The following is a 22,585-nucleotide window of genomic DNA, read 5'->3' as shown; positions in this document are numbered from 1 at the left end:
TTACTCATTGCATAGCCCTCAGCAAGTGCCAGGGAGCAGCAGGAGCAGTCATCCAACACAGGGACACACGTGGGAGCAGAGGACCACCCCAGCACCAGCCATGCCCTCACCGATGGGCACCATTGCACATGGCCTGAGCACAGCCAGGAGACACAGACGGTCCGTCAGCAGCCCCAGGCACAACAAGAGGACAAAGCAGGGTCATCAAGGGAGCACCATCAGCAGGAGCCGGAGCCGGAGCCGGAGCCGGAGCCGGAGCCGGAGCCAGGGCTGCAATACAGGCCTGAGGCCCACCCAGGAGAAAGGGCCAGGTGAAGGCCCCAGCCTGAGCTTAAACAGGGCCTGGGCCAGGGGTCCAAGTGGGGCTGGTCAGGGTCATTAACCCCTTCTGCCCAGGTGGGGCTGGTCAGGGTCATTAAGGCCTACCGGGGCCCTTCCTGCTCTCAAAACACGTTTCTCAGACTTTTTGCTACCCACAGATTTCCTTTGTGGACCAAAAATCTGAATGCAATAATTTATAACCACAAAAAAAAAAAAGAAACAAGAAAAAAAGATTTTTTTTTTAAGTGTTTCCAGCACCCTGATTCCCCCTGTCACCACCAAGGTGATTTGATTTCTCAGTTTTTTGATGCTCGTGTTCCCTCTATGATTGCCGCGATAACTGCGACCATCTGTCCATGATAATGGACTGACTTGCCTTTGCACTGGCTTTCCCTTGCCCAGGGATGACACCTTTCAACTGTAGTGTTTTAGACATCTCCTTTTTTATACCCCCTCAATGGCTCCCATTCTAAATTCGTGGATAGTCCAAAATAATCAGAAAGTGAGCAAGATGAGATCTATATCAGACCACAAAATGTAAGGTCGAGACACCCGAGGTTGTTGTTATTGACAGTAGAAGCTATTCCCAGTTGAGGAGACCCCCTGTATCTCCCACACGTCTTCCTTGCCGGAGCTCCTGCAGGGCAGCAGGTCAGCTGGAAAAGCAGCTCGGATGAAAATGCACCGACGTGAGCTGAGCATGACGCTGGAGATCGATACCCTCTGCTGTCTTGTCCAAGGAGCGCTCTCATGGATGGGCTGGCTTCCCCAGGAGAAGTGCCAGTGTGCTGAGAGAAAGGGATGAAACCCTGGGGTTTCAGTTTCTCAAACCCAAATATGCATCTGGTGTATAAAGAAGCTCAGGTTTTCTTGGAACATTTGCTGTATTGTTCAGCCAGAGCTCAGCACGATGGGGTCCTGGCGTTATGCACCTCATGACATTGCAAAAGCTATAAATAGGAAAGTGATTATATTGCCAGATGCCTGCTGATGCCAGAGGAAAACACCAATATTGAGCTTCTGAAATAACAAAACCACACTTGGGTCAGTGCCAGTAGATCTGCCTTAAGGTGCCGTTATGCAGAATGATCAAGTGGTCAAAATAACATCAGCAAGGTTGCCAAGTCAAAGATAGCCTCAGAAGCATACAATTACCAACTAGGAATAAGTAGGCTTTTCCCCCCAAAAGTGGGTAGAGATATTTCAGAAGAAACGAAACTCCATTTGCCTCATAACGTAAATTGAAAAGCATTTCCAAAAAGTAACTAAAGTAACTAAAAAGAGAATGTTCTGCTAGGAATTAAGTGCCTTTGCCAAAAGCACCAATGCATTTGGTGCTGCAAATATTAAAATGTTTTCCTGTGATACATTTTCAGTTCATAGTATTGGAGAGAGGCATGATCTAATAATTTGAGAGCTACTCTGAGTGCCAAGAATGCCTTCACATGATCTACCAAAAGGCTTTGGAAGAAACAGTACAATATAATCAGGGATTACAGAGTTCATCATGCAAAAGCATTTCTCTCTAATTCTGCATCTATATGTAAATTTGGGATAGGATCCCGTACCTCATGGAGGTGTTGTCATTAAGATTAATTAACTAGGTCTATGTTCCACAAGACAAAGTGCCAGATCTTTAGAGGCTTAAATATCTTTTTCAAATCTGAATTTTAAGGGCCTGCTTGCACCGAGTTTGTTGCGGGATCAGGGCCATAATCTGCAATGTACTTTCAAGCCTAAAAGTGCACGAAGTTATTAAGCATTGTTATTTATTTTTGGTCAGTCAGATCCTCCCTGGTTTAATCTTTTTAAGTCTCCCCAGAAGTTATTGATTTAAACATGCTTTTATTTTCTTTTTGCTGGTTTTGGAGATTGTATATTGTTCAGCCTGCAGCTCAGAGTTCAAAGTGCTTGTCTGGCCATCCAGATGCCTCTCACTTGGGAGCTCTGTGAAAGGGCATCAAATCTTCCACTGAGATTTTAGCACTTCTTCTTTCTTAACTTAAATCACTTTAACTTAAAATGCTGTCACTGCAGTGATGAAAGGCTATTGATGGTAAAATGTTCTTGTCTACAGCCATCCCTGCCTTCATCACAACAATAATTCTGCAGACATTGACCGAGATGCTCTCAAACCAGCTAATGGATGTAGTGAGTTTGATAACATCAGTTAGCATGCGACAGATTCTGCGCCTTGCCAATCCTCCACCACACTGACTGTTTGCCCATAGTAGGACAATGCCTAATGATTAGTATCTCCCAATTAGTGGTTTCACAATCTGGTTCTGTCGTGGTAAACAAGTAATTCCTGGTTAGAAACCACATGCAAAATGTAAGCATTAGGGCAATTGCCGCTATTAGCTATTACTGTCTAATTAGTCATCTACAATGTACAGCACAGTACCAGGCGAACTACTTGTAATGATCTCTTGGAAAGGAAAACAGAAATACTCTATTATTTCCAAAAGCGTGACTTGAATGCAGTAATTTACTGCACAACCTCACTCAAACATGAGTCAGGCTGTATTTATTTCTTGTCTTGTGCATCTGAGCTCCTTACCTTGAGGCAGCGGTATAAAAATCAGTTGCTGTGACTTGCTTCTTGAAAATTTATTTTGCTCCTTCTTAAAATGTTGGCCTGCTTGACCTCAGCAGCCTTCACCAGTTTGAAAATGCAAGTTATAATCCTCTGTAGGGATTTAGCCAGGTGTCTATTACAGCATGTAATCTGTGATACAGCTTCCAATATTCACGCTGCAGAAGATTTAAGCCCCTCTGTCTTTGTTCCTGAGTAAAAAAGTCCATGAGGTGTTAGTGTGGACAGGAAACAGATTGAAAGAAGCAACATCTTCAATCAAGCCCTAAGCCAGTATGGATGCCACTGAGGAGCTGTCCTGATGAGAGATGGGCCTTCCCCTGTGCAGCAGCGCTCGGACTTTAACCCTCGAACGGCAGCTGCAGCACTGCTGCCGGCTCCCCTGCTGATGTTGAAAGGTCATACTTCTGCTAGACCTCTGTTTTTAACCAAAATCCTCGCTCTAGAGTCACTGTCCCATCCGTCACCGAGTTGTTCCTGAAGGTGCATTTGGTAAGATATGCTCCTGCCCAGCGGGAGCAAGGCCAGCCCCAGCAGCCCGTCCCAGGCAGGGACCCTTGGAGAGCACTTCAGACACCACTATAAAAGTTCAAGCTGGCTGGCACAAACAGACATCGCTGTGTGCTAAAACAAACTAAATCCAGCTAATTAAGGGGTAACCCTACTGGGACCAGTCAGCCCTAGTCAGCAGCTTCTCAGGTCACTCTGCTTTTTCCAGCCAGGGCTGAGCGTGATCAAACCATGTGATATAGCCACGTGCCCTCGCCATGCCTGCAAAATGGGTACCTCTTCCTAAAGCCAAAACTTTTAGACTACGTCAGTAGTTTTGGTAATATTTTGAATTCCATGAGCAGCATAAAACAAAATAAATAGCAACTTAATTTGCCTGCCTGCAAGGAGCTATTTAATATCAATCTCCAATTACTGTACAGGAAAACAGTGGGTTTATTTTAGATGGTCGTGGTGTTGGGAAAGCCTCAGCTACCTTTTACGCTAATTGGCAGTAAAGCGTTTAGAAGTATTTATTAGTGTTTAATTATTTAGAAATCTCCTAATGGCTTAAATATCGTTTTGAAAAGTTATAAATCTTTTCCACCTTGTCCAGCTGAAGAGCTGCTGCTTGGAAAGCTTAAATGAAGATCTATTTACGGCTGCCTGCTGCTCACAAAATTACTTACAGCTGCTAATGTTCCGGTCCTTTAGATGTCCCCAACACAGAATGGGCTTAGTTTTCACAAATTGGGGAAAGTTTCTCTTTGTTGTATTCATTTTACTGAGATAGAGGTCTTAAAGAAGATTATCACAGAGATCAAGACATTAAAACATGTAACTAATCCCAGTTAAATTAATTGTTTTCATACTAACGTGTACTAAGGGATGTTCATGTAGGGTAAGACCACTTTACACTGTTTTGGTAATGTAAGTATGACTTCACATGCAAATTACATTTAAGATTAATTAGAAGCAGTTTAAAGCCAAGTTGCTGGTAGAGAAAATGGGAATCTGACTCCAAGCCTCTGAAGGAATAATCACGTTAAATATTTCAAAATTACATCAGTGACTGCCATGTCAGTAGGCAGAGGGGACCTTACCTAAACTCATCATTTCTCTCCCCTTCCCTGTGTTAGAATTCAGGACGTTTATTTTATCAGCTCATATCGGCTTAGATTTTTTTTTTCCTAATTTTCTCTCTAGAATACTGAACTTCACACAGGTTGTTTTGGTGTCATCAAATCATTTGCCTCTTAAAAGAGAATTACGTGCTATAAAATTAAAAGAATAATTCAATTTATTGGGGAGGATATGGCTGAAGCTTTTTATTAGGATTCTCATTTGCAGTGATGTCCTTTCCCCAGGGTTTCAGTGACGGGTTGTGCCACTGATGTTACCACTGGTAAGAGTTTCAGGTGCAGGACAGCACTGTGATTCTGACCCATTTCTCACTATACTCTGCCATTAATTGGAATAGCCTCATCTTTCCCAAAAAGCTTTGTGCCCACAGAGACGTAGACTACCATTCAGTAGCAAGCTAGTGCTGATTTTTAGCATTCACTGCACCATTCTTTTAGGTACCTTATTGTTGTCGGCTCTCATGATCTTACTGCGTTCACACTAGCTTGTGTTTTGTTAGAGCTCCATCTCCCAGCATTCTCTGATTATATTGGCACCTCAACTTTTGCTAAAAAGGAAAAGGTGAAAGAGAAAGGGAGCAAAAGAAATCAACTCTTATATACAGAAAGAAACGATATGTCCCACACAATCTGGGTTACCCACTGGAAGTCATAAAACATGCCTCCTCCAGCATCCAGGGACTAGCAGATCAGAGCGGCTTTAGTTTTTAACATGAAGAATCACAACAGACTCAGTGGCTGCTTGTAGAGCAGGAAACCGAAGCCATCCCTCAGCAGTGCTTAATGCACCTGTCTGGCTACCCAGGAGCATTTATTTGCTGGGTTTCGATACCCATGACCTCCCAGTGAAGTTGCTTTTACCAAAGCGATGACAGGAGCATATACATTATAGGTACACGGGCAGCTTCGTGGTGACGGGTACAGAAGCGATCAGATTTTTCTAGTAAACCTCAGAAAGGTGTGATGTATGCAACTCTGAGCATTTTCTGCAAAACTGATATTTACATATAGTCAAAGGGTCTGGAACCTTACAGATTTCACAATATGTATACTTTCCCTAAGGAAAAGAAAAGGCCTAAGTAAGTTAGCGAATTCTGATGTTTGTGTCTGATATATTAAATGGAGCTTAAATAATAAAAAATCCGGTGTGTTCTCTATTCTGCTTGAAACTTATTTTTTATTTTCACTGTTTTATTCAAAAGGAAGGCATAGAAATAGCAACCATGAGCTTGAAATCAGAGCTGTAACAGGGACTTATTATAGACACGTTTTGGAGAGTATTTCCAGTTACAGCTGCATGCTTTGAAGCTGTCAATGTAACAAGCAGTGTGCTGCTTTTCAAATAACCCTTTTTGTTGTCTTGTAGCTTTTTTCCTAACTTCAGGTGCCAGTGAATCGTTATCAGTTTTAGCATTCAGCTGTATTAATGGGAAAGAGACAGAGAAAGAAAATAGTATTTCCCTGCCCAGGTAAGAGGGAGTCGCCAGTAGGGAGGTCAAAGTGAGTGCAGAAATCCTTTTGCTTGTGTATCGTGGGAGTACATCAAGGAGCAGAGCAGCGGCCAAGGTGGAAACATGTTTGAAACCTATTTCCCATACTGGATGGCATTGAATGGCTTCATTGCCCTGAGGCTTTGAGATGGAGAGAAGCATAGCTGTAATTATAAGAAAAGAAAAGGTTGATTATCATACCAGGGCTTGTCCTGTTTTCGGGGTAGGTGAGGGGAACTCTGATTAATGACAGTAACAGCTATACTTATGCCCCTATCGAGCACTGCTAGGTATAGCCATGTGCATCTTTTTCCCCAGCAGTGCTGACCATCAGTGAGAAGAGGCATGGCTTCTTCCACAATCCGTATGTAAGGTGGAGGGAAGGATACAGAGCAGCAGTTGCTCTCTGGAACAAACACAGAATGAACAAGTAGCAAAATATTAATGTACTGTTGAAAGCTGAAATTAGATAGACGTGATTCAGTGCAGCCTACAGGGTCTGATATCTTGGCAACTGCTGCAAGATATCCCCGGTCTGCAGACAAAATAGCCTTTGTGAAGAAGCAGAAGATTGTAGTGTGCAATTTAATGCATCAAAAGGCCAGGAAGAGAATAATTCACTTTCACCTTGCTACAGAGGACAAGCAGCAGTAAAAGCTGTGCACTATTGGCGAGCTTTTTTTGTTGCTGTTTTTAACTCAACCCCCAGTTCAGAGCTCCAGCCACCTTGGCAGCATTGCAGCTGGAACTGCTGACATCTCCCACCTAATCAAGTGGTGGATTATCTTGTCCTGATAAATTGGAGCCAGTGCCTCGTGAAAAGTCTTTCCTGAAGTACTTCACTACCCTGTAATAAGATGGCAGATGTCTGAATCAAGCCCCAGAGCTGGCAGAGCACTGTTTTTCTAATGGCTTTTGGTGGTGACTGTAAATGTTTTAGGGCAAGCTGATGCTAAGCTGGGAGCACAGTTAAGCATGATAAATTTCACACCCAGGTGAAAGGAAACTTGAAGGTGTACTGGGTACTGGTTCATACCGAGTACATACAGGCTGCACTGCTGACCTCAAAACACTTGCCCTAAAAATTACTTCTTCTGTGAGTGGAGCTCTTGAGGAACATACTTGTTTTAAAAAGAAATTCTCTTTGGCTGCTGCATCTTTCTAGGAAGAGTTGGAGTTACTGAGCTATTAGAGACTTGCTTACTGTTCTCAGTCTTTTGTGACTTGATCACTGGTCTGAGTCGTTCAGTGTAAATAAACTCTTTTCTTTCTCTAAAACATACTAAGAAAAATGTTTATGTTACAGAAGCAAAGGTGCTGTATATGTGTGTGTTTGTACATTTACTTTAACAGGTAAAACAGCCAGGATAAATCTCATTAAGATAAAAGTATCCCTTGGAAGCACTTGCTTTTTCTTTCTTGGTTTCATTCCTGGAGAAAAGGCAGCAGTTCTCATGTGCCAGACAAGAAACATCTTTTTGTGTCACAGTCACCTATACTGTGCCTCTTGTAATGCTGCTTTGCTCTTTTCCAGGGTAATCCCTACATGTGCAATAATGAATGTGATGCGAGTACCCAAGAACTGGCTCATCCTCCAGAACTGATGTTCGATGTCGAAGGAAGACATCCCTCCACATTTTGGCAGTCCACGACTTGGAAGGATTATCCAAAGCCTCTTCATGTTAATATTACACTCTCCTGGAACAAAACCATTGAGCTTACAGATAACATAGTTATCACTTTTGAATCTGGCCGTCCAGACCAAATGATCCTGGAGAAATCGCTCGACTATGGACGAACGTGGCAGCCCTACCAATACTATGCCATAGACTGCTTAGATGCTTTCCACATGGATCCAAAATCAGTGAGGGATTTATCACAGCACACCGTCCTAGAAATCATTTGCACAGAGGAATACTCTACTGGCTACATGACAAATAGTAAAATAATCCACTTTGAAATCAAAGATAGATTTGCTTTTTTTGCTGGACCTCGGCTTCATAACATGGCTTCTCTTTATGGCCAGCTTGACACAACCAAGAAGTTAAGAGATTTCTTTACCATCACGGATCTGAGGATAAGACTGCTTAGGCCAGCAACTGGAGAAATATATGTAGATGAGCAACACCTGGCACGCTACTTTTATGCAATTTCAGACATAAGGGTATACGGAAGGTAAGAGAATATATACCTTTAGAAACAGGCATGTGTGTTTGGTTTTAGAGGTTATTCAAAACCGTTTATTTCCCCAAACATGATGACATTTTCTGCCGAGACATGTTCATTGGAAATCTGGCTCAGTTGAAGTCTGTTTCTGGTCGTACTAGAAGTTTCTGACTCAGTGGCACAAAGTCCCGGGTGTTCACTGTCACTAGCCTGGGGTCTTGAGCCCTAGGTCTCACGAGCAGAACAGTATTAACAGTTTCTTACGTTGGCTCAGGAATTCACCCTGGCATTAGGACACTTTCTGCTTTTATATAGTTGGAGCCTGATCTGAAGGCAGTTAACTAAAAAGAGAGATTCTGTTTTATCATTTGACTTTTTCAGGCCTTTAATGTAAGCTGTGATTGATACAGCAGCCTTTGCACGGACCCTTCCCACTAGGTCCAGCTATGAACTGCCTGTGAACAAGGAAGGCAGAGTCCATTCCGTGTACTTTAATTAGCTCTGAAATGCAGTGAAGCTGAAGTAAAATGGAAAAAAATGACAGTGTTTTAGAGAGACTGATTTGAATATAACAGAGATGATTACTCAGCTGGGTTCAAGACAAATAGTCCCTCTAGGGCAAACAGTGGCTGGTATCAGGTGCCGTAGTCCCAAAAATAATAACTGTGCAATGACATTCCTATAGGGAAATTTTCTTCCCAGCTCAGACTAGCAATTGACTGATGACCTCAGGCAGGAGGGCAATACCCTTTACATGAGTCTTGGATGCCAGTTTGTTCAGAAGAAATAAATGCGACCTTCTCTATTAGCAATTCACTCACCTCTCTAATATATATTTTCCTTCTCCTCTGTTTCTTCTATAGAGAGTTCAAATCTTCCTTTTTAAAAACCTTTTGGGTTTTTTTTAAGAGACGCTAAGTATCAAAACGAACAGAAAAGCTAATGTATCTTGGAAGGCCAGGGCATTTTTTGCAGACACAGGACTGAGTGGAAAAAAAAATAGAGACAGTGGTTATGTAAAACACTGGTGACTATACTTTCATTACTCCTGTAGTGAGTTTGCCATTTTCTACCTCTTTTATACAAGCCTTTCATGTTCATAAGCATTTCCATATTGCAAAAATCAATACATAAAATCAAAATAGAATCAAATGACTGTGATGTAATCTATTGAACAATATTCCTCGAACTTTATATAAAGGAAGAATTGATGCCACATACAGATTTGAATGCATAAGCGCTTTTGCAGTGCTGATATATTTTTATATGACATCAAAATACATTTCTTAGGACTGTAGATTTAGCATGTAGTTACAATCTTCTGTGTCCACACCAAATACATACACATACATACAGAATCACTAATTGAATGTGTGAAAGTATAAGATAAATGTTGCTGTTTTAAGAATTCTTACTGTAACTCTCATTACATTGTAAATGAAATTTAATTACATTGTAAATTATTTTTCAGAAGTCTCTTGGGAGGGCTAAGTGGATCGTGGACAGCTTAAGATACTGTTTGAAATAGTTCAGTCAAATTAGCCTCAGTATATAAAAAAATAACACATACGTTCTATTTAATATGTGTCCTTTCTCCATTGGGCTCCACATAGGTTAGCTCTACAAGAGGCATCATATCAAAGCTCAGGATTTGAAGGTCCTTACGCTTTGAGGAAAAGCTGCGCCCCATCTGAAAACCCATTTGGAGCTTAGTCTGACTTCAATTAGACTATCAGTACTTTATCAAAGAAAGCATCTGAAGGATTAAAAAAGATTGCATTGCATGCAAATTAGAAACAGAAACCTTTCGAGCACATCTGGGGCACAGCAATCTTGTGAAAAATTATCTATAGAAATGAAGTGTGACTGTACGGAGAACTTATCTGATGCTGATGCTTGTTGTCTAAATGCTGCAGTAATTGGACACATGCCTTAAAAGAAATATCTGATGTGTAATAGTGTCTCACTAGATGAGATTCATGTGAATTCTTATCACTCTTCTGCTAATGAGAAGAACAGCTCTTTAGGGATTTGCTGGCCTTTCCTTCAATGTGTAGTGAGCCCTTCTTGTTAAAGACTTTATGGGCTCGCTAACTGCGAAGTAGCTGTGGGGCTGCAGTACACAGCCCCTGATTATTTAGTTGCACCAAATGTAACTTGCAATAGGCCCACTATCACCTGGTTTTAGGAATTTTTGGTCTCCTACCAGAAACCTTATAGGCCCCCCCAAAGAGTCTCCACATCAGCATTATAGTCACGTGCCCTGGCATGCCATGAGCATGGGAACACGATGGAGGGGAGCAAGGGTTACCAGGGGTTTTGTGCTGCCGTTTCTGATTCAGCTGAGCTTTCCAGCCCTTGCACGTTAATTTAGGATGTTAACTGGAAATTAAGTTACAAGTTTGGGGGGGGCGGGGAGCGGGTTTGCCATATTCTGGGCTTTGAGACCTAGATATTTACATACATTTAGTAAAGCTAGACTAGAGTATTCCATGAGGACAGGATACAAAGGGACGTTGCCGAGGAGCTTGACATGTGGTGGATGAGTGATGCTAGCAGACACATTTTAAAGCTAGTCCTTTTACTGAAAAAAATAACCTGTAGGTTAAATTTAGTTAAAATCACCAAAGCTCATAATAGCATATTTCTAAAGACAGACTAAAATGTAAGTTGCTTCACACTGTATTTTAAGGATCAATGACAGTGAAAAGCATCTATCTTAAAGCCGCCATATTTAATATACAAGATGCTGGGGTGGTTAATACTTCACAATGAATTATAGATAGGAGATTTGCCCACTTAATATAGGGTTTGTTTTGTCATTGCTTTGCATTTTGGTGTGAAATAAACCTGATGTATGTTGCATTAGAGATGAAAGCCTGTGTACTCTTGATGAACGCCTTACCTCCTCTATTACCACCTGTTTGTTCATCTTCAATTTACCACTTCCATTGTGTATTTATTAAGATGATGAAAAAAAGGAAACGTGGCTGTTAGCAATTTCAGCAACCCCATTGTGCTCACATTATTCAAGAAACCTAATAATCCACATGAACTAATTCTGACTTACTGATGGTCTGCTTCACTAAATCAGGATGATTTTTTCTAGTGAATAATGGGCAATGTAGTGTGCCAGTACCTTAATTAAAGAGAGCCTCTCTTAGTCTTGATCTCATTTTAATTTACAGGGTAATACTACAATAATATCACTAATGGAAGGTACACTAAAGGGCATCAAGTAGCATTAACTGTATTAAATTATGGCACTTGTGTTAATTAACTGCTGAAGCAAGATGGTCCTAACAGCTAGAAAGGTCGACTAATGCATAAATAAAGCCTTCTGGGATGGGAAACTAAGAAAGAGCAGACATTTTTCCCCTTGTCTGGCCTTGCTGCAGAGAATCAGAGGGTGTCCTGTGTGGTAACCTCGTAAAGGTTTCTCTCACTTCACTGCCTGCAGAGGTAGCCTGGACTGTCTGCGGGCTCTGCCTGTCTTCAATTCCATGTGAAGGATAGTCCTGGCAGTAAGCTGTGAGGTACAGCTCCCTTTTTTAACATTTTTTTTGTTGGAGAAGTTTACTAAAATACTGATAATAATTCCTTTGAAGTCAAGAAAAAGGTTCCTAGCAGATTTTGGATCAGGCTGCTAAAGGTTTAACCACGTTCATTCCAAAGTATTTTTGCTTTAACTGTTATATTGTCAGTGACGTGTACATTTATACACTGTAAATTAACTGTAATTTGGGATGCTGGTAAAAAAACGTTGCCCCAGTGGGTGACAGAATGACTAGCTGGCTAAAACAAAGGATCTTATTGCTTTTGGGTGATTAGGTTTTGATCTAAGAGCCACCAGTTTCCTTCTGACACCAGAATATCCAGCCTCTGTACAATGTTATTAAGCCCTTTGGAATTTATTTTTATACTCTTCTCACCTTGAAGCTTCTGTATTTAAGCCCCAGGGTTTTCTGACCCTGTGTCAGCTACGGTTGCAGTTCCAGCAGCAACAGAAACCTCTAACTCACAGTACGGAAGTGAAAAGTATCCTGTTTTAACACTTTCTTGCTCTCACATTATCTCTTCTAAATTTAAATCCATCTCAGAATCTGAATAAATTACTCTGAAAGAAAGCATATTTGCTACTGAGAGGGTTGGGGCTTTTTTGTCTTTTTAGTCAGCCAGCCCCTCCTGCCAGCTGTGACTCTGAACCCCTCAGTGTTGCTGTGGTGGATTTGGGGTGAGTGCCCTTCCTCTTAAAAAGAGCTGATCTGCCCCCCTGAGTCGGGAGTTCACACTGCAGCCTTCAGTGGACAGTCACACCGTGAAGGCTGGGCTGTACCAGGTTTCATCCTCTGGCTTATTCTACAGATCCATTCTATGGACGGATTAATTGGATTAAATCTGTATGTTACTCTGGTATACACTTGACAGCGCTGTAATAATATCCCTCTGTAATTTACCCAAAAGCGGAACTTTGCCCTAGGGAAGTGGTAATATGTGGAAGTGCTTTAGTTTTATTTATAATAGAAAATGTTTTCATTAATGTTCAACTCGGAACCAGACCATCAATATGAAGATATGTAGGCTTCAAGCTTTTAAGGAGACAACTGAATACCGTTCTTGTTTCTAGTATCTATTTACCGTTCTTGAATACTCTTTGTTTTACGAGAACACTTGCATAAGCAGCTTGTTCTCCTTTGAGATTTTCACTAGTATTTGGAGGGAATCTAGCAATTTCTCCAATTAAATTATGAACTCATTAGAGAACAGGAAAGAAAAAGAAACGTATGTATTTAAGAGCATGTCAATTTATCTTTAACTCCCAAGTGCAATTAGCTTTTTTAATATATCTACTGTAATATGTCACTAAGGAAGATGGTCCTTCATTTTCTGTAAACAAATCTAGGATCATGAGGAATTGAAATAATTAAATGCCCACTGTGTTTATTCACACAGAAGCAGTCTCCAATGGTTTACTCAGTACAGGTGTCCTGGATGGGTTCTGCTCCTGCCCATGTTCAAATAATACTGGTTTCCACCCTCCGTCCTAGCGACACAAGCCCTGTCCATCAACTCAGAGTGGTCTCAGTCTTGTAGTGGCTGGAAGGGGAGCAGAGCAGGAGAGTCTGGACAGCTGACTAGGTCTCCAATTCTGCCATACAGTTTTGAAACTAGTGGGTTTAGATCACCAGGTTTCACTCACCACCTTTGCTCATTAGCATTTGATCATCTTTTCTTGGCCCATTTTGCAAGATGTCAAGTATTTCCATACAGATCTCCCCCAGCTGTCTTTCAAGGAAGTATCGTGCAGGATCAGGGTGTTTGAGGAGAGGCACCGAGCCTTTTTGTAGTATAATTCATTTTGCCATTGAACATTAAAGGAGTAGAGATGAAACTCCTGAGGAAAGAAATGAGAATTTTTCTTTCTATATTGCTTTATATGCTGAAAAGCTATCCAAAGAGCCTTTCTGAATAAATTCAGTGACTCCAATATCTTCCAGAAACTTTCTTTCCTTTAAGCTTTTCATTTCGAAAGAGTTCAATTTAATGCAAACACTGAAATAAGCTTAAAGATCTCCTGGATCACATACATAAATGATTCATGGCACAGGCATGTCCTTCAGGTTGAAGTTAAAGCTGGTGTGGTACAACATACTATCATGTTAAAAGTTTAAAAATTTCCAACTATTTCACAAGTAAGAGGAACTACCAACTTGTAGCTGGTTTTTTTTCTTTTGTTTTTTAATTTAACATCCTGATCCCTTCCACAGGTACCAGTGTGGTGAGATTGCCTGCCGTTAGTTTTGTCCATCTCAGTACCTAATTACATGTGCTTAGGAGTTGATTTTTCCTGGGTACTCCTCAGCATGTGAAGTGCCTCAGAAGGTAGTAGTTGAACCCCGAATATGCACGTGCTTTCTCTTGACACAGGTGATGTTTCTCTCCTATCTTTTTTGTTAGTTATAATAAATGAGCCATCATTCAGCTGTGATTTAGGGAAATATTTGAAACTAAGAGAGCTAACTTTGCTGCCTTTCCTTTTATTTCCCTCTAGTACAGTGCCATAGTACATGCTGTGTATCACTCCCTATATGTTATGAGAAGTTAAGTATTGAAACAAGAGACCAGACCTGATACTAGTTTCAGATGCCATCCTGTAAATTGGGAGTGATTCCAGTGAAGTTACCCATATTAAACCGATGAGTTTCAAATGCGTTCATGTAGGAGGAGTGATGGAAAACAAGTGATGGAGAAGAAGAGAGGACAGAAGGAAGGAAAAAAAGAAAGGAGGGAGGGAGGACAGAAGTAAGGAGGCTGTCCCAGCTTCTGTTTAAAAGAAATGAGAAAAAGTCACACCTGTCAGTCTTTTCATCCTCTCTCATCTTTGTATAAATAAGGCTGATGTAAAGCAGGACAGTTCTGCTAAGTCCAGTGATAAAGTCACACGGAGACACCTATTCAGAAGACTGGAAAGTGAATTAGTAAAGGTCAAGGTCTGACAGTCTCATTACGTGGGGTCTCTGAGAACCCTTCCTCTGCTTCACTCTTGAGTCCGTCTCTGGGATTAATGGGCCTCAGTAGTACTAGTGATCTGTGCACAAAGGGAATCATCATGGTCCCTACTTGATCGCAGCGGGCTGTAGTGCAAATGAGTCAGCAGCAAAAAATCCTCAGTAAAACACAGGTGAAACATCTTGTTAACTGGGCTGAACAACAGGGTAAGTTTTGAACACTGCTGTAATTCTGTTTTCGTAGAATATAATCTCGTTCAAGGAAAAGTAAGAAAAGAGCTACAGAAAGAAACGGCAATGCTGTGAATTTAGCAGGCAGCAATATGGTCAGGGAAAAGGAGACAAGGGGTTATGCTGCAGGTAGCATTCCCAAGAGAAAGTCTGGCTGCTGACGCATTCAGGAAAGCATAATGTTAGCTGCAGCCCTTTGTAGGAGAACGGGCTGTGTCCTGGTTAGATTCGTGGGGCAAGGTAGAAATGAAAGGATGTTGAATGGCAAGAGGCATCCTAATGACATTAGGAGGGAGCAGGAACTGGAGAACTTCTTGACATACTACCACTCCTGTATGAGACCACCTTTAATTTTTGCAGCACGAGTCCTTGGAGCCTTAGAGTCTGTCCATGAACAGCATCTGGTTGCTCACACAACAGTTCATCCAGACTTCTAAGCAGGTAGCAATTATTAAAAAGGAATGATTAGTATGACTTCTATGCTGGAAATGCTGCCATACTCTGGAGTAATATAGCTGTACTTCACTGATGATTATTTTGACATTTCTAGGGTGATGACCACTGTTTTAAAATAAGCCTAAAAACAAACAAAAACATTTCAGGAAGAGGCTGATAATCCATAACTTCATACTGTAGGTTAAGGCTGATCAGGCCTTGGGACATACTATGGATAAAGCAATACATATGGTACATACGCATGCCCATATCCCAGTGCTGGAGGGCAGTTTTCTAAAATTATGCTCCTTCTTTGAACCCTTGAGTCTATCCTCTGATGTTTGTGCAGATGTCAATAGTTGTCTGCTTCTTCCTTGTAAACTCCCGGGAAGACCTTGTGATTCTTTTCATTTTCACCCTTAAATCCATTTCTGTCTTTATGGGAGCTACGCAGAGTATCTTTCCTCTCTGCCATGCAGTATCCCCGCTTCTATCCTCTCTAGATGTGTGTTGGCCTGTAATATGAGCCAGTATCTGATATATTAAGATTTATAAAGTACTTTGAAACACACTTAAGAAAGATAGGTAGAGAAGCACAATGGATTGTTATAATCTGTCGTCCCTGCACCATCACTCATAAAACAGGCATGTAACGGGAGTACTGGTACAAATGTTAATGACAGCAATGCTGTCCCGATGACAGAGGGAGATGGTGGTTCACATTTAACTGCCATCACTATTTCTGTTACACTGCACATTAAACCTATTAACAACCAAAAAGATAAAATTTGATTACAATAAGGATATATACATTGAGATATGCGTCTTCACACTCAACTAATTAGTTGCCATCGACTGTTTTCACTTTGCTCGGTGACATGTGGTATATAAATCATTACAATATGTTAAATGCAAATGGTTAGTAATAGGGTAACCATCTGCTCACTGTTGGAAAGTTAGCAGAGGAATATAGTAAGCTGTACTTCTAATAACGATGCTAAACTCACATCCCTGAAATACCAAATATCTAAAAACAGCTGCCTCCACTAATGCCAACATTACTAATACGTCTCTTACCCTTTTCATTTTCAGAAGTAAACCGCATATTGTAAGAGGTAATTTTGTTCTTCAGCATGAACTCGACTTCAAGGCTAGAGTCTGTAACAGCAATATGAACCACCGTATGTCAGAGCCTGATCTTTTCCTTAGATTGTGTTGAGTGCTTTTGAACAGCCAATAAATAATCAGGCTGCCCACTCTTCTCGGGACATCTTTTCGTCCACAAATATAATTAAACTCTCTTCCTCCCCTAACCCCTGCTGCCAGGCCCTTTTTCAGGGATGACATTATATTGTAAGTGATAGATAGTTGGCACATGCTGTCTGGTAATGTATTACGCTAGAGACCATCAAAGGGTGCCTTCCATCTAATAACCTACCATGCCCTATGAGCGTTAAAGATCACCACTGCAAAGAGGGATCAATTATTTTGCCACAGACATGTATTATCAGGGGCTGTCACATACCTTCGTAATGAGCATTTCTGGATACCCAAGTGACAAAGTAATGCATTGGAAAATTAGTAATGGGACAAGAGTGAAGGACTGCCTGCCAAAGTTGAGGCTGTGCCTTCAAGCTAGAGCAGCTCCTTCTCTCCTTACCCATTCAGTCATCTGCTGGTCAGGGTCACTGTCACAGTGCTGATGTGCTGGCTCCCCCATCAGTAATATATTGCATTATCGCCTATCAGAGAGATTAATACGTTCCCGTACCGAATTCCCAAGACGTGGCTCTCAGCATTAAAGAAGCTGAGGATTAATTCGGCTCCCACTGTCTGAATGGAAAAGAAGTTTGTGATTTCATCGAAGTCGGATGCTAGTGCTGCCGTGGCTTTCTTAAGCCACGTTGGGAGGGAGGGGTTGGTGTTTGTTTGGGGGGTTACATCTGGCATGGCGGTGTGTGATTTAAGATTTTGCTTCCAGGGAAGCACATGCAGGGGAAGAGGCTGCAGGAGAGCTCATTAGCCTGGCGGTTTCTCAGCCCTGGGATGAATTACAGAATAAGATGCTTGCTCTACAGGGTCAGAGAAACCTGCGGCTCTGTGTAGGTGTGCTGTCCTGCAAAGCTTTCCAAGTTTAAAAAAATGTTACAGGGAGACGTTTTTGTGCTAATACATTTTCTTTTGTTGCCTTGCAAGAAAAGAAGCGCTGGCTGAAGACTGCACACATTTGGTGACTCCATTTTGATTCACAGTGAACACTTGCCTGTTTCAAAATGGGGTGTCTGCACTTTAACGTTATCTGGAGCATTTATAGACAGAGCTGGTGTGATGAGCAGCACTTTATAATACCTCAAAGGCATGGTGCCAGAGCTGGGAATTTGATAAGCCGCGGTCCTGAATTGGATTCCAGCAATGGGCACAAGTTTGAGGAAGCTCTCATTTGAAATTGCAAGCAGGGGAAAAACAGGATTCTTTCTCTTTAATTGCATTAGTTTTATTGAACTGAAGCATTGCTTCAGTTCCCAGAACACTTTATATATATTTTAATGCAAGTTACCAGAGACAGAATGGTTGCAGGACCGTTTATTGTTTCTGACTTTTATATTTGGTAAAACTGATTTTACTCATTTTCCCATTTAACTCTCTCGTGCATTAAGAATCTTTAGACTTTGGGATGGTGTTTACTAAAGTCGTCATAAACATAGTAATTTTAACTTCTTTGATTTGGTAATGCTTCTGTAGTGCTTTTGTTTAGGCCTCTTCAGAAAAGCCAGGCCAAGCCACGTGAACATGAACTGGAGTGCAGGAACCTCTGGTAGCCTTTTGTGCAGGAGAGGGAACATGAAATTCATTCCCTCAGTAGCTGATCCTTTACGTTTCATTTGATGTATGCTGCTAGCGTTCACTGCGACACAAATGTCCTGGCCATCAGATGCTTCCCATCTGTTGTTTTGGGGGGAGAGAGAGGGTCATTTGAGAGGTTTGGGGTTTTTTAACCTTACTTACCTTGGCTGTATTTTTATAGCCTCATCACATTTTAATTGGCTCTAGATCTTTTCATTGTATTTATTGAACTGTGGGCCTCTTCTTCCCTTACTTAGAGCAAGGGGTGTTGATTTTGCCATGTAAGCACAAACAGGAATTGACTTGAAAAAAAAAAATCTCAAAAAATTACCGTTCCTGCCCCCCAGTTAGAGCACAGCAGGTCCCGCGACCTTCCACACCACTGGAGGAGCGGAGCCGGCAGGAACAGGGTGCAGCGATGGCAGCTGGGACAGGGGACAGAGCTGCAAGATGAGAAGGCGTCTGTTTTGTCAGTGACCCACTTTGGGAAATCCTCCTTCCTTCCTCCCACACCATGCATACCTCCAGCTGCTCATTTCTCACTGTCTTTGCTTCTCTTTTTGGTGATCATCACTCCTTCGGTTGTATCGCACGGGGAGTTGCTGCCCGTGTGGCTCAAAGAAGGAATGGAAACCTTCAGCAGGAACATCTCAATTTATAATGAAAAAGTAAACCTATTATACTTTGTCAATAGAGAAAACTGCTTATCATTTAAGAAGCTTCATTAAAAATACTGTGCTTATGGAACCATGCCTCCCTTCCTTTGAATGCCCCTGAAATAATTCTTCCAGCAGGACAGCAAAACAGCAAGGAGCCAGTTACATTTTTAATCACTTGTGTCCCGTAGGAATTGCAGTCTGCCAGCAAGGGCAGCTCCTTCCCCTCTGCAACACAGGAGAAGAATTAAAAGATGGGAAGCTGTGGTTCCAGAATGGTGTGTTACAGTTATTAATGAGCTAAAGATCAAACAATCTGAGTGTCATTAACTGCTAATATTCTGCTACTGAAAATGTTTAACCCAATCCACAAGCTAGATCTGGGAAAAAAACAAAAAACAAAAAACAAACAACACTTTCATCCCCCTTTTCCATTTGTTTTTTCCTGAACGGTGAATGGGGACTGGAGAAACAGTTGGATGAAAGGAATAGGGAAAAGTAAAATAACATTTAATTTCTCCTCTACTGTACATGTCTCAAAAGAAAGTTTCTACAGTGTAGAATCCTTACACACCCAAACCAGTTTGCATCATTTTACCTTCTCATCAGGTAGATCAGTTAGTCACTGCAGAAGTAACCCTCAACGTGATGATTCTTTCCAAGATTCGTCCTTTCAGGTGGGTGACGGCAACAGCCTCAGTTCTGACATGTACAAATATCTGATGTTTTAGACTTGATGTCGTAAAATATACATCTGGACTTTTGTTTTTTACAGATACAGAGTCACTATACTGAGAGATCAGATTCTGAAATCTCTCTTCATTCCAATGGCTACTTTTGGAGACTAATGCAGACTTTGGATTTTGTGGTCTATACCTTTGTTTGTTTGTCTGTTAATGCTTCATAGAATATACATGCTTTAAATAGGAGAGATGCAGGAGAGCAATACCACCAGAATGACAAGGGTTATGTGTCTTGATTCCAAAAGCAGGTGAAGGATATACTTTTAACATAGTTCATTGGTTTCCTCACCGTACAGTCATACCCAGGTTTTGACTACCAAATGCACAATTAGAGTGTGGCTGACATTCAGCCTGCCTGTGAATTGTGGAGCAGAGGTACATACGCTCTAAAGGCTTCATACAAAGAGCATCACATTAGATTTTTAGAGGCATTTGGCATTTAAAATGAAATGACCTAAAGGTGGTTTAGTGCTGGCTCTTGGAAAAAATTGGGGATTTTGTAAATTTTGACTGTGTTTTATTATACCAGGACTTCTGAAAAGTCTCTTGCACATATTAGGACCACCAAAAAAAGTGCTTACTCCCAGAGAAAAGGTTCTGCATTTTAAAATGGGCTGAGTGTATGCTCTAACAGGAGAGAGGCCTTTTGGAGCATTGTGCAAATATTGCTGCAATGCAAACACAATTAATAGAACATAAAGTCCAGTCTCAACCCTGTATAAAGGAGCTTCCCCCTAATTCCTAACACATAAAATGTGTACTTTTTTATATCCTCATAAGCTTAGCACATTTTAAAAGAAACCAGGTTTGAAAACTACATCAGGCAAACAGGAAAGGGAAGGAATTGCCATGAGGCGTAGGTGAGACTTCATCCTAAGAGACTTGTAGGCAGCAGCCCAGGGCACTTGTCTTGCCTCGCAGCTGCAGGAGCGGGTGCCAATAACACTGAGAGGGGGGCAGCTGTTTTGTCACGGGTGGTATCAGAATTTGCAGTCTGCAGTGCATGCATCTCAAGAGAAGCCTGTTACAGACTAAGACTTTTTTTCCTTATTTTATCAAGTTATTTATCTTCAGAGGTAGTTCAGCATCTGAAAACCCAGAGATTATCATGAAGGGGTAAAACTGAGACAAAACACAGGAGTGATTTGCATAGGGGAAAAAAAAAAGTAATAAAAATGTTGTATTCTGAAAGCTACATTCAACTTCTGTTACAAGAAGCTTGGACAGGTGCCAGAAGCTTGTTCTCTTTGTGATATGATTATATGGCCACTAATTCATTTGGTTCAGTCAATTTGCTATATATCATGATAAATCTGTAAATAGCAGAAAATCCACAAAGTTCTGCCCTTTTCCCCTCCTGAGGTTTTCTGCCCCACGTGGAAGCAGAGAACAGCTTTAACAAGATCTGGGGGCACTTCTGAGTCCTGTGTAATGCTCCCCTCCTGGCTTGTGTAGGTCAACAGGAGGAGATGCTGAGCAGACATGAGAATAGGTGAGGAAAGACAATGAGCAGTAACAGTGGGGACAGGAGGTCATGACTGCTGCGGGCACCATCCTAAATCCCAGTGGAGCTGTCTCCTTCCTTCTCCTCTGCAACTCTCTCAGTGTCAGAGAGAGAGAACAGCACTAAAACATATCAGACACAAACACTAACTCCTTCATCCCCAGAAGTATTACGAAAATATTTCCTAATAAAGTGGCCATTATCCTTTTCTTGTTGGTTTTTTATTTGCATAATTCAGGAGGTTTCTGATAATTATGCCCAAGTTCATTAAGGATAAAGCTCTGTGTCATGCAAGAGTTCTTGTCAGGATCCTCTCAGGGCACCTTGTCTCTTCCTACTCAGCAGGTCTTCAGGACAAATCCCTCTTCTTTTCAATGGATGGCAACTCCCTGTCAGCGTGCAAACAAAAAACAATTCATTTTGAACAGCGATCTCCTTAAGTCCATGCCCTGAAGAATGCTTTAATGCAAGGAAGCTGTTGTACACCATCTGACTGTCTATGCCTCATACAGGATCCTGTCCAATCTTGCTAGATCTATTCCTTGTAATAAGCTGCTGCCTGAGAAATAGACGCTGCTAGACATCCCTGTATTAATGACAACTTTTTTTTTTTCCAAATCTAGGTTCTTTCTTTACCTCCATCTATTAGTTCTCTAGTGTTGTTCATAGAGCTATGTATTGTATTTATTATATGTATATATGCATACATTTAACTTCCAGATTAGCTCATTAGATTCTTTGAGAACAGAAACAGCCTGTACATTTTCCATCGGAGTTTGAGGCTGAGGAAGCCTACTTGACATTTCAGGGAAAACTGAAAAGTTTGTATAGGATTTTAGAAACTATGTTATGCAAGATGGAATTACAAAGGTTTGTTCTTCAGTATAAACATATACTGATTGTTTTTGTCAGCAGTATTTCACAATTTGCTTTCCCCTATGACAGCCTTACATTATTCATAACTTGCAATCTATTCCTTAAATTTTCATTTATAAGAGTTTCCTGGTGGGGGTCACAGAATATGAAGGGAAGTATTGATTTGAAACATTTGAAATATAAATGAAGTTGTTTAGTTATTCTGGTACATGGAATATTATAGTCACTGGATCAGATTCGACCTCCCAGCATGTCTGTTTTCATAGACAACAAAAACATGTTCCCGACTCCTCAGTGGACAGTGCAGCTCAGCTCTAGCCTCTTCTGAACATTCTTTGATTTACCCAGTGTTCGTTAAAAACAAACATGAATAATAAATGTTTCAGTGCACTTGAAGGCCAAAAGCGATCACTATTTTATTCTAGTCTGACATTAGGTCAGAATCTTAAGACTTTGCTTTGAAACTACCGGTCCTTTGTCACTTAAACTTATGGAATAATATCAAAGCAGTATCATCAATCCCATTTCACAGAGAAAGACATACACAAAGTCTCTTGTCTTGTGTCACACGAGTTTGGGGCTA

The 22,585-nt window shown here is 41.2% G+C and overlaps 1 protein-coding gene across 7 annotated transcripts in view; it reads left to right on the top strand.

Moving 5' to 3' along the window:
- The window catches only part of NTNG1 (netrin G1), a 149,886-nt gene that overhangs the window by 53,264 nt on the left and 74,037 nt on the right, over positions 1–22,585 (top strand). For all 7 annotated transcript variants that reach the window (XM_050900912.1, XM_050900909.1, XM_050900907.1 and 4 more), the window contains exon 2: positions 7,573–8,213. In XM_050900912.1, coding sequence (XP_050756869.1) covers positions 7,573–8,213 — 641 coding nt within the window. The remainder of the gene's footprint in view (positions 1–7,572; positions 8,214–22,585) is intronic.

The sequence above is a fragment of the Gymnogyps californianus genome, chromosome 8 (assembly GCF_018139145.2).
Source record: "Gymnogyps californianus isolate 813 chromosome 8, ASM1813914v2, whole genome shotgun sequence".
Lineage (NCBI taxonomy): Eukaryota > Metazoa > Chordata > Aves > Accipitriformes > Cathartidae > Gymnogyps > Gymnogyps californianus.
The sequence above is the reverse complement of the archived record's forward strand: the minus strand, read 5'-3'. Positions and strand labels throughout refer to the sequence as shown.